General features: G+C 33.8%; 1 protein-coding gene across 5 annotated transcripts in view; it reads right to left on the bottom strand.

Moving 5' to 3' along the window:
• Window positions 1–12,825, bottom strand: part of LOC136031200 (protein madd-4-like) — a 369,461-nt gene that overhangs the window by 26,761 nt on the left and 329,875 nt on the right. For 3 of the 5 annotated variants that reach the window (XM_065710561.1, XM_065710560.1, XM_065710564.1), the window contains 2 exons: window positions 11,663–11,904; window positions 9,599–9,883 (listed from right to left, as the gene is read on the bottom strand). In XM_065710561.1, coding sequence (XP_065566633.1) covers window positions 9,599–9,883; window positions 11,663–11,904 — 527 coding nt within the window. The remainder of the gene's footprint in view (window positions 1–9,598; window positions 9,884–11,662; window positions 11,905–12,825) is intronic. The other 2 variants (XM_065710563.1, XM_065710562.1) reach the window with 1 other exon arrangement.

The following is a 12,825-nucleotide window of genomic DNA, read 5'->3' as shown; positions in this document are numbered from 1 at the left end:
AGTTGCCTTTTTAAGTAACCGAAAAATTGGAGGGCAACTAGGCCTCCTTCTCCACCCCTTATTTCTCAAAATCGTCTGATCAAAACTAAGAGAAAGCCATTTAGCCAAAAAAAGAATTAATATACAAATTTCATTTTAATAATTTATGTGCGGAGAGCCAAAGCCAAACATGCATTAATTCAAAAACGTTCAGAAATTAAATAAAAAAAACAACTAATTTTTTTAGCTGAAAGTAAGGAGCGACATTAAAACTTAAAACGAACAGAAATTACTCCGTATATGAAATGAGTTGTCCCCTCCGCAATCCCTCGCTCTTTACGCTAAAGTTTGACTCTTTGCCACAATGCTACTTTTTAAAACAATTAAAAGCTTTAGCGTAAAGAGCGAGGGATTGCGGAGGGGACAACTCATTTCATATACGGAGTAATTTCTGTTCGTTTTAAGTTTTGATGTCGCTCCTTACTTTCAGCTAAAAAAATTAGTTTTTTTTTATTTAATTTTCAGCAAGGACTAAGTGGTACTGTTATAAAGTCATTATGTCTCCAACTTAGCCAGAAAGAAATTATTGGTTTTTATTGGCAGAAAAAAATTATGTTTATTCATTAGATTTGAATTTAAAATTCTTCATTTTATTCAATAAGGAAGATACAAATTATAGTTTTCAATACGTTCAAGGGATATATAAAAGAGCAAAATTGAATTACTTCATTACAGTCTCATTTTCAGGTTTTTGGGCGTATCCTGATAATTTAAAACATATCCATTATTATGGAAATTTGCAGTGTCTGTAAATAAGCAATCGCAGAGAAAAACTTCCATAAAAAGATACAATCGTAAAAAAGCGATTGTAAATTTCTTCAATTAATATAATAACCCACAAGCAAGCTTTATTGAATAAAAAAAGAAGAAAAAAACTGGTAGTTTTAGGAATAGAGCCAAAAATTGTTCAAATTGACTTTCTTACCAAAAGAGATTAAAAAACAAATAAAAAGACATAGATGATACAAGTATTGATAGAAGATATGACTTTCTTACCAAAAGAGATTAAAAAACAAATAAAAAGACATAGATGATACAAGTATTGATAGAAGATATTTGATAATAATAATAATAATTTATTTATAACCCACAAAGTACATTAAACTGTGGAGTAAAAATGGCCAAAGAGGGTCAAAAACACCGATCATTTGCCGAGTTTTAAGACATATATCTTTAGATAAATAAGTGTATCCAAATATAATTATTGTGAATCAATATGCTATAGACCAGAAATGACAAATTCAATCCCTTGAAGATCCAATTGTACTTAAGAATGAGTAAAAATTTAAAATTACTTCACCGTTTGTTCGTCTTCTGTACAGCAATTAAATAAAAAAAAAAACAAGCTTTTAAGGAGCGACATTAAAACTTAAAACGAACAGAAATTACTTCGTATAGGAAAGGGGCTGCTTCCTCATCAACGCCCCGCTCTTTGCGCTAAAGTTTGACTCTTTCTCTCAATTCCTCTTTTTAAAACAGTAAAAAACTTTAGCGTAAAGAGTGGGGCGTTGATGAGGAAGCAGCCTCTTTCATATACCAAGTAATTTCTGTTCGTTTTAAGTTTTAATGTCGCTCCTTACTTTCAGTTAAAAAAACTTGTTTTTTTTTATTTAATTTCTGAATGTTTTTGAATCAATGCATGATTTGATTTTTGCTCTCCGCAGAGGATTAACTTAAACGAAATTTGCATATTCATTTATTTTTTTGGCTAAATGGTTTTCTCATAGTTTTGATCGAATGATTTTGAGAAAAAAAGAGCGGGGGAGGAAGCCTAGTTGCCCTCCGATTTTTTGGTTACTTAAAAAGGCTACTAGAACTTTCAATTTTTTACGAATGTTTTTATTAATAAAAGATATACGTAACTTATAAATAAGCTTACATAACGAACTTTTGTATTCTCATGTTTTTATTACATATATGAGGGGGGTTCACCCCCTTGTCAGTACCTTGCTATTTACACTAAAGCTTAAATTTTGTCCCAGTTCATAAAGAATGACCCCTGAATCACAAAAGCCGTAGAATAAATAGTTGAAATTGCTAAAAATACTTTAGCATAAAGAGCGAGGTATTAGGAGGTGGTGAGCCCATCATATACGTAATAATTTCTATTCGTTTTAAGTTTTAATGCTGCTCCTTACTTCCAGTTGAAAAACTTTTTCATATTTATTTTTTCATTGTTTTTTTTTTAATAATGCTAGAGAATCCTGCGCTCCCTTCATGAAAATTTTCTTCCCCCATGACAAATTCCTCAATGGAAAGTTCCCCCAACATATCTACCTCTTCTCAGCCCCTCCCCCAACCAAAAAATCCCCCTGAAAACGTCTGTACACTTCCCAATAACCATTACTATACGTTAGCACTGGTCAAAGTTTGTAGCTTGTAGCCCCTCCCACGGGGACTGTAGGGGAGTAAGTCGTCCCAAAGACATAGTTATAAGGTTTTTCGACTACGTTGAATCAAATGGCTATCTAAGAATTTTGATCCGTTGACTTTGGGAAAATAATTAGCGTGGGAGGGGGCCTAGGTGCCCTCCAATTTTTTGGTCACTTAAAAACAGCACTAGAACTTTTCATTTCCGTTATAATGATCACTCTTGCAATATTCTAGGACCACTGGGTCGATACGATCACCCCTGGGAAAAAAAAAACAAACAAACAAATAAACACGCATCCGTGATCTGCCTTCTGGAAAGAAAAAATACAAAATTCCAGATTTTTGTAGATAGGAGCTTGAAACTTTTACAATAGGTTCTCTGATACGCTGAATGGTGTGATTTTCGTTAAGATTCTATGACTTTTAGGGGGTGTTTCCCCCTATTTTCTAAAATAAGACACATTTTCTCAGGCTCGTAACTTTTGATGGGTAAGACTAAACTTGATGAAACTTATATATTTAAAATAAGCATTAAAATATGACTCTTTTGATGTAGCTATTGGTATCAAAATTCCATTTTTTAGAGTTTTGGTTACTATTGAGCTGGGTCGCTCCTTACTACAGTTCGTTACCACGAACTGTTTGATATATAGAAATTAACATGAAGGTCCTTTCACCTCTAAGAGGTGGTTCTGTGGAATAGCTATAGGGCCTGGTATTGGCAATCCAGGTAGTAAGTGATTATCTTCTTCTTTAGAATAGTATTATTATACTTAAACAATTGAATTTGTTTTAAATTTTTTATTTTTTGGTTTCCTGATTAGTTTCACGGCTGTTTATTTGTAGCCTTAGTAGTTCAGCCTGGTAATGTCCTTTTAAACTAGAATTGCTGACGTTGAAAACTAAATTATCATGACAAGCAAATATTGTTACTGTGTGAGCATTCGTGTGAGCCTAGGATAAATTTAGAATTACATTGGAAGTTTCTGGGTTATTATTTTATTTCAAAACTGATTCCTACATTTAGCATTGCTTATCCGGAGATATTTAGGCATGATTAAAATCGTAGCTTTTCATTTATTTTTTTAGATAATTTTTTTCAGCTCAAGCATTATGTTTCAGCTAATGGATGCCACTCATAGCCCTCGCCACTCATGTTGTATATTTGACACACCATTTATGGGCCAACTGATTAATCGTAAATGTAATAATAAAAGAAATTATTATCAATAATTTCATAGTATTTCTGTCAATAATATTAAAGATTGTCGTGATTTTCACCATTTGTTTTATTTTCAACTTAACGAAGTTCGTTTACCTCATAATATCAACAATTAATAAGTAATAATACATTTTAAACGAAACAACCACAAAAAAATATACAATTTATTTCATAAGCCTGCAAACTAAAACTAACATCTCCTTTTCAGGTGGAAAAAATCGAACTGGCCGTTTGTCTCAGCTGAGGTTAGCCGAAATATTTACAATTATCGATCATATTCACAACATTATTCACCTATTTTTAGCATTTTTTCTAAGGTTTTCCCTCCAAATTTCAATACTGCAAACGTGCCTGGGTTGAAACTCCCCTTTTAAACTGCTTTCTTCAAAATGGAGAAGAAGCCAGGTTCTAATGACAAGTTCCAACCACTTTTAATGCAGACAACGCAAGACATTTTCTGGACATTATCCACAATTGTACTTGCATATATACAAAGACTAAATTGGTTAATTCAGCCTAAATGAGCAGGCTAAACACGTTCCCTTTTTTAGGAAGACACGAGAAAGAATTTATGATTCCAGAGCCTTCTTTGCATTCCCAGTAGAATTTTGACATGGAGAATACCTATCTTATCCTCGTGAGGATACATTCCAAGATACATAAATAAGGGGGACAAAAGTCGAGGCTATCCCTGTCATTTAAAAAGATTGAAGGAGTTGCCCTTTAATTAGAAGCAAAGAATAAATGTAGTATCTTTTCTTTACTTTTTCTCGCTCAGAACAACATGATTTTAGGACATAGAAAATTAAATGTTTACCTACTTTAGGGGTTAATTAAAAGAAAAATTTCTCAAAAAAGAATCTTTTTGCAGAAAAGTAAAAGTCCAAAATAAAGCCCAAGAGAAGTAAAAATATGATCATATAATAATTAAAACTAAAACATACAGAAATTAAAATAGCTAGTCTAGTCAAACCTAAAACTGGAATCTATCACAAGAAGGAGTACGACTACTATCCCCTAAACTTCTAAAAGCCACAATGTTACTTGCAACTTACTAAAAACGATATGCATTTTGAACACTGCAGTCATTACCTGTCAGAACATCTACCTGATTCCATGATTTCATGACTGTCTGCCTTAGTTCTGCCCTAGGGTGGACGGATGGTAGACTATCAAACAGTTCGTGGTAACGAACTGTAGTAAGGAGCGATCTGGCTCAATAGTGAGGAATTTTGATACACATAGTTGCATCAAAAGAATTGCATTTTTACGCTGATTTTAAATATATAAGTTTCAACAAGTTTAGTCATACCCATCAAAAGTTACAAACCTGAAAAAATTTGCCTTATTTTAGAGAATAGTGAGAAACACTCCCAAAGAGTCAAGTTACCTTAATTAAAATCACACCATCGGATTAAGGGTATCAGAGAACCCTACTGTAGAACCCTACCTACAGAGGAAGGGGGTTACGTGGGAGGATCTATCCATGGAGGAATTTATCATGAGGGAAGAGAAATTCCATGAAGGGGGCGCAGGAATTTCTAGCATTATTTAAAAAAAAACAATGAGAAAATAAACAAAACTGTTTTTTCAACTGGAAGTAAGGAGCAGCATAAAATGAACAGAAATTATTACGTATATAAGGAGGTTCGTCTCCTCCTCAATACCTCGCTCTTTATGCTAAAGTATTTTTAGTAATTTCAAATATTTATTCTATGGCCTTTATGATTCAGGAGTCACTCTTAAACAATTGGGACAAAATTCAAGCTTTAGTGTAAAGAGCGAGGTAGTGACGAGGGGGCGAACCACCTCATATACGTAATAAAAATATACATATAAAGAAGTTCATTACGTAATTTAATTCGTAAGTTACGTATATTTATTACAATTAAAAACATATAAAAATAAAAAAGTTCTAGTTGTATTTTTAAGTAACCAAAAATTGGAGGGCAACTAGGCCTCCTCCCCCAACCCTTTTTTTATCAAAATAGTCCGGTCAAAACTATGACAAAGCCATTTGGCCAAAAAAATATTAATATTCGAATTTCGTTTTAATTATTCATTTGCGGTGAGCCAAAATCAAAACATGCATTTATTCAAAAATGTTCAGAAATTAAATAAAAAAAACAAGTTTTTTTAACTGAAAGTAAGGAGCGACATTAAAACTTAAAACAAACAGAAATTATTCCATATATATAAAGGATTGTCCCCTCCTCAACACCTAGCTCTTTATGCTAAAATTGTTCATTGTTTTAAAAAGTAGAGTTGTCAGAAAGAGTCAAACTTTAGCGTAAAGAGTGGACTATTGAAATTGTAGACTGATAGTCAAAGTTCTACTTTTTAAAACAATAAAACACTTTAACATAAAGAGCGGGACGTTGAGGAGGGGACAGTCCCCTTCATATACGGAATAGTTTCTGTTCGTTTTAAGATTAATGTCACTCCTTACTTTCATCTGAAAAAACTAGTTTTTTATTTAATTTTTGAACGTTTTAATTTTGATTTTGGCTCACCGCACATGAATAATTACAACGAGATTTGCATATTATTTTTTTTTGTTAAATTACTTTCTCATAATTTTGATTGGACGACTTTGATAAAAAATGAGGGGGGAGGAGGCCTAGTTACCCTCCAATTATTGGTTACTTAAAAACGCAACTAGAACATTTTATTTTTTACAAACTTTTAGTAATAAATATACGTAACTTACGCAACGAATTTCTATATTTGTATATAATTCATTACGTAAATGAGGGGGTTCACCCCTCGTAAATACTTCGCTCTTTACACTAAGGCTGGAATCTTGTCCCGAATCTTTAAGAATGACCCCTGAATAACAAAGGCTGTATAATAAATAGTTGAAAGTACTAAAAATAATTTAGCATTAAGAGCGAGATATGAGGAGGAGACGAACGTCCTTACATACAAAATAATTTCTGTTCGTTTTAAGCTTTAATGCTGTTAGTTTAATGCTTTAAATTTTTAATGCTGCTCCTTACTTCCTGCTGAAAAAAAAACTTTATTTATTTATTTTCTCATTTTTTTAAAATAATGCTAAGAAATCTTGCGCCCTCTTCACGGAAATTCTTTTCCCTCAGGATAAATTCCTCCATAAATAGATCCTCCCACGTAGCCCCATCCCCCAGACCCCCTCTCCAACGCAAAAAAGGCCCCCTGAAAACGTCCGTACACTTCGCAATAACAATTTGTATATGTAGACAATGGTTCAAGTTTGTAACTTGCAGCCCCTCCCCCAAGGACTGAGGGGGATTAAGTCGTCCCCAAAGACATAGTTATTAGGCTTTTCGACTTTGCTGAACAAAATGACTATCTCAAAATTTTGATCCGGTGAATTTGGAAAAAATAAGCGTGAGAGAGGACCAAGGTGCCCTCCATTTTTTTATCACTTAAAAAGGGCACTAAAAGTTTTAATTTCCGTTAGAATGCGCCCTTTCGCAATATTTTAGGACCACTGGGTTGAAACGATCACCCATGAAAAAAAGAAAAAAAAGACACACATCCGTTATCTGTCTTCTGGCAAAAAATACAAAATTCCAATATTCCATTATGCAAAAATACAAAAACACATTATTCTGTGTCCAAACTTTGTTAAATTTCGTAGTAATTTTTGATATGTGAGGAAGGTAAATTGCATTTCAAGGTTTGTTTTATCACATGATAAAACGTATTTGGTTTTAAGTGAATGTCTTTTAAGCCTACGATTAATTGTGTAATTAGTAAATGGCATGGGGTAACTGTTTCCAAAAAGTAAATCTCTCAAAAAAATTTACTCTGCTGTTATATAAGACTCTGAGGAAATATTTAGGACATGATTAACGAGAGAAGTTATAAAACCTCTTTTAATTCGTGGGGGGGGAGGGGTGATTGAAATCACTGCTACGGATAACTTAGCTTACGTTTTCAGTTTCTGGAATAAACTACAGGTTTCCATCATATGTGTTGAGGTGATCTAAAAAGCCACTAATTTCGTCTTCCCCGTAGTTATAAAATAAGGTCTAGGCGTTTTCCCCTGGGAAAATTCCTAACCCCCGAAAATTCCTCCCCGTGGAAAACTCCTTCAGGAAAATTTCCCCCATTCCCCCTGGATACTATCGGATGTTCACTATAAGGGAAAATGAAAGTTCTACTCATCTATTTAAGTAAGAGACAATGCTATAGCGTTGCCTAAAGCAAAGATCCATAAGGGTTCAATGTATTAATATTCATGTACCATATAGGCCTATATTTTTTTCAAGGGGTATTTCGCATGGAAGGGGTGGTCGTATAAACTTTAAAAGCATCTCATTTGACTGTAAACTAAAAGTTATAATGTTCTTTTTAAGATTCAAAAGTGATTGGAGGGCAACAAGCCATTCCCCACACCGTTTTTGTAAGTCAGACAAACATTTCAGGGGGCGTCCAAAATCACTGGCCCTTCTCCTCAATATGACCTTGATAGTCCCTCTTGATTTCCAGGAATATATATGGTTTACGCTGTTATTAGAAAGTAATGAGTAGCATTAAACCCCAAAATGACCGGAGTTTATTCCGTATAGGAGGAGAGCTGTCCATTCCTCATCCCCACCTTTGCCTCATGGTCGTAGAAACTTCAGAAGATGCTCATTCGATCAGAAATTGAGAGTTCAAGCCCTTAGTAGAAAATGATTGGAGACCAACCAGCCCCTGTCCTAAAACTATTTTTGATGTCTGGTCTTTTTTTTACCCCTTAGGATATCTGATCGACATTTTGAGGTAACTATTTTGCACTTTCTCTTTGGCTGTTCAATTTTGTGTGTGGTGGAATTTTCTACAGGAGATTTTCCGGGGGGATTTGCCACGGGGGAATATCACATAAAATTTAAGATGCAAGTTCAAAAACTGATCATCAAAAAAAATTTTGCCCTTTTTGGAGGGTCATGCCCCATAATTTTTTTGTACACTAGGTCCCTTTTGGTTACAAGGATCTGTGACTAGAATTTTCAAACTGAATAGAGTTTTGGCCTAAACCTTGGCCTCAGACTTTTTGGCCTGTTTGCTGATTTCCAGGCTCCTGCCTCTCCTTCCTAAACAAAAATATTTGGTCCTTTTGACCCAAAGAACGATCTCTGAAAGCTTCGAGCTAATCGTACACCCAACATCAAACAAGCCGCTTTTCTGAGTATTAAACTTATTTTTAAACAGTTGGTAATTTGCACTATGTATAACACTTGCTCCAAGGCCTCCTGGGGTTTCTCCAATCGGGTTATCAAGGCCTCCAAGGCCTTTGATAAGAGAACTGGGCAGCTCCATTCCTAATCAGTTAAGATAGAAATTAAAATGTTTTGACAAGATAAGTGAAAAGAAGGAAAGAATAATAGCTAAGTATCAATGCTCAACCTTGCATTAGCTCAAACTAACATTGCAAAGAGTTAATAAAACACGGCAAAAAATAGACAAAACCGAAATTATGTAAGAAACAACCTTGAACTCGAAAAAGGAAGTTAATAAATATACACCAATTAGGGCCTAGATTCTCCTCCTCCACCCACACGAACATAAAAGGAGATTTTTGTACTTAGTTTTTGAATACACAAAAGCTACATAAAAATCTTTCATATACAGTGGTAGCTCCACTGAAAATCTTCACGTATGTTGGATGCTCTAGAGCTGGAAATATTGGAATGGCTCCGAGACTAGTTAATCTTAACCATTTTCTTATTAGAAATTCCTTTAGGTTATATTTTACTTCCATTCAGAAGTACGTGTCAGTTCATGTATTTGTCTTTCAAGTGGAATAGAAATAAGAAGTATGTTTGAAAAAGATATAAGTGGCCCTTGATACAGCGTTTTGACTTCATTGTAATCACATACATTTAATTTTGACATAAAATAGGGGGGTTTCATTCTAAAAACCAAAGACGTCGGTGGTGTAAAGAAAGAACAACAACTTACAATGAGCATGCTAAGTAGGTATTTATTAAATACCTGTTTTATCGCCATTAAAAATGTGGCATAAAAAGGCAAAGGCCTAATTGCACTTGACTCGGCATGATGTTCTGATGTCGCATAGGAACCAAGACCGTGATACGAATACAAATCATTGTGTTGAATTGGAACATCCCACCAGTTTGTAACAGGTCTTGATGTAGTTGTACGCGTACGAACCCTTGTAAAAAATGGGGTTGTAGGCAGCACTGGAGGTTGTCGTTTAATTGTCGTTTGAGGGCGATACGTAACAATAGTGAGGAATGGGGTTCCATCAAAGAAATCCTTTGCAGCATGGAACGAAAAGGGTACCGTGTTGAAAGAAAGGCTTTAATATAGCTGCATCTTCCTAATTTTTCGACAAATCCTCTTATAGTATATACTTATTTGATTTTTGAAATATTAAAAAAGAGCTGCAATTTAAGAAAATTGTTTATTTATTTTTTAATGTAAATTTGGATAATTTCCTACATGTTCTTTTTGGATTGAGATCTAAATTTACATTGAAAATAATAACATATCAAAACAAATTAGAAACTTGTGTAGGAGAAAAGCTTGAGTCTCAGCTAATGCCGCTCTTATTGCCCCACAGTAAAGTGTCCTGATATTATGAGAATGGTATTTTTTAACGGAAAACGGTAACTTAAGAAATCAACTGTGACAAAAAAAGTTTAAGCTTAGTTTAAAAAACTAGTTTAGTTTAAATAATTTGTCACATCTAGGATAACCACACTTTGGATAGTAAATAGTGGGGGGGGGAATTTTAGTTTTAATATATATTAGAACACTTCAAAGGGGAAGTATGAGTTAAAATTAACACTGAGTTAAAGGGAAAGTATGAATTTGATATTAAGAGTTATGAAAGTAAGAAATAGCTGTACTTTTCAAACCAATGCGTTGAAATGTGTTTTGACCGTGGTTAAGTTGTTATATGCAGAATAGGCAAAAGTTTTTAATAGGTACTTAACTTTACAATAGGCAATCGTTTTTTTTTCTTATTTTTAATTGCCTTAAGGGGGGAGAAGCAATTTTTTTGAAAAAACAAAATTAGTGAGATTTTAAAAGACAATTTTACGCAAAATCAAAAACATAATTTGAATTTCCTCGTTAATCATAGTCCTCGTGCTTTAATTAGAAGCTTTTTTACTTCGTTCTAGATTTGAATGTTTTTGGTGTTTTCCTAAAATGAATTGAGTGGGATCAAATACTTTTTAAAGCAGTCTGGCAAGTGACTTCAAAAACCTCATCGCAAATCAAAACACGCATAATTTCAGTACAATGAGCTTGTGAAGTTCTTCATTGTAAGAAATTATTTGCTAATTTTATATTTTTAACAAAAAAAAAATGATTAAAAAAGTACTTAATAAATTTGAAAGTAATTTGGCTGAAAACCAAAACAAATTGTTATTATAACAAACTTGTAATGTCAGCTTGGGGAATTCAGTTCAAATTTGTACTCGATTGATTTATAGAATTATTTTGTTCGAAACACTTAAGTTTCTAGTCAAAGTTAAAAAAAATGACTGCGCAAAATCGGGAAAGTTACAAACAAAAATATGATGAAATTTTGAATTCCCAAGCCATATTAAATCAAAAAATCGATATAAGATAAATTATTAATCCAAAGTATCCAACTTTCTTAAAAAGAGATTTTGAAATTACTACCGTACACGAAACCTAGGGTGAGTAGATTGATTCTGATTCCATATTCGAATTCAGCGCTAAAAATTGAAGTAGGAATATGGGAAAACTTTCCTGAGCAAAATAATGTGTTTCCCTATGCCAGCATTGTCTTCTCGTAAGAAATATTTCTGATAATTGCATTGAGTGCAACAGCAGTCATTGCTCAAAGCTTAAGTTTTCTAAAAATTTAACTTAGAATCAAACTCCTGAGTTTATTTCATTCCTTTCTGTTTAATTGTGATAGATTTCAGCTTTATCAGGTATTACCAGAAAATCTTATAATTGCCGGTTGTGGCATGTCTGAGTTCTAATAGCTAATTAACCATATCTTTCGACCCAAAAATAGCAAATAAACACTGATTTTAGTTTTTCTTCACTTACCGGATCGTGATCAGAAGAGAATTCATCAGACGAGCTGGTTAATCCCTGAAAAGATCCCCTTTCTCCTACTGACAGCTTCAATTCGCTTTCTAAAGAGTTAGTTTCTTCCACTTTGAAAGAAGTCTTTCCAAAATTTTGGCCCAAATTTAGATGTTCTTTATCATAGCTGTGCCCAGTAGGCTTGAGTTTGTAAGGCCCAATGTTGTGGCTCTCTTGATTCTCATTTGATATGTATCTTGCATCTTAGAAAGAATAATTATGAAAAAATAACATAAACTCAGACAATACAATGTCAAAAACGAATTAAAACGCGGCTATACACAGCCAAATATTTTAAGTGTCACGTTATATATTTTCCTGGGGGGAGGGGAGAGGTGGCGCACAAACCAGAGAATAAGGGATAATTCGTAAAAAATTATTTGGTCACAGTTTCCGTTAGAAGTTGACCTTCTTATGATAGAATTTATTGCAACATTTATAAATACTGCACATCTGTCCTGAAGTGGTGCAGCTGGATTAATCAGGGCATGGTAATACAGAACTCAGAGTTCAGACTCAGCTGAAGTAACACACCATTGGGCTCGGAATTTAATTCCGAGGACGAGGTTATGCGAAAGTGTCTTCATACTCATTCACTCAAAAAGAAAAAGAATGCGGCATACTATGGTGTGGTGACAGAAAGGATTGACCTCTGCTTAGCAAAACGGGCCTAGAGTTTCATCTTGGCTGCCACAGGGTCTGGAATTGCAGGGAGATTATTCATCTACGTCTCCAGAAAACCAAACAAGAGAAGAAAAAGGATTATAGCATATAGTATTGTTTATGTTAATGATACCTATTTTATTAAATAAAATAAAAAAAGAACAAGTTTTTTCAACTGAAAGTAAGGAGCAACATTAAAACTTAAACGAACAGAAATTATTACGTATATGAGGGGATTTGCCCCCTCGTCATTACCTAGCTCTTTACGCTAAAGTTAGAATTTTGCTTCAATTCTTTAAGAATGCCTCCTGAATTACAAAATCCCTTTAATTAGAATAAATAGCTCTTTTGAAATTACTAAAAATATTTTGGCGTAAAGAGCGAGGTATCGATGAGGGGGCGAACGCCTTGATGTACGTAATAGTTTATGTTCGTTTTAAGTTTTAATGTTGCTTCTTGGT

The sequence above is a fragment of the Artemia franciscana genome, chromosome 9 (genome assembly GCF_032884065.1).
Source record: "Artemia franciscana chromosome 9, ASM3288406v1, whole genome shotgun sequence".
NCBI classification, from domain to species: domain Eukaryota; kingdom Metazoa; phylum Arthropoda; class Branchiopoda; order Anostraca; family Artemiidae; genus Artemia; species Artemia franciscana.
This window is presented reverse-complemented; position numbering and strand designations above follow the sequence as displayed.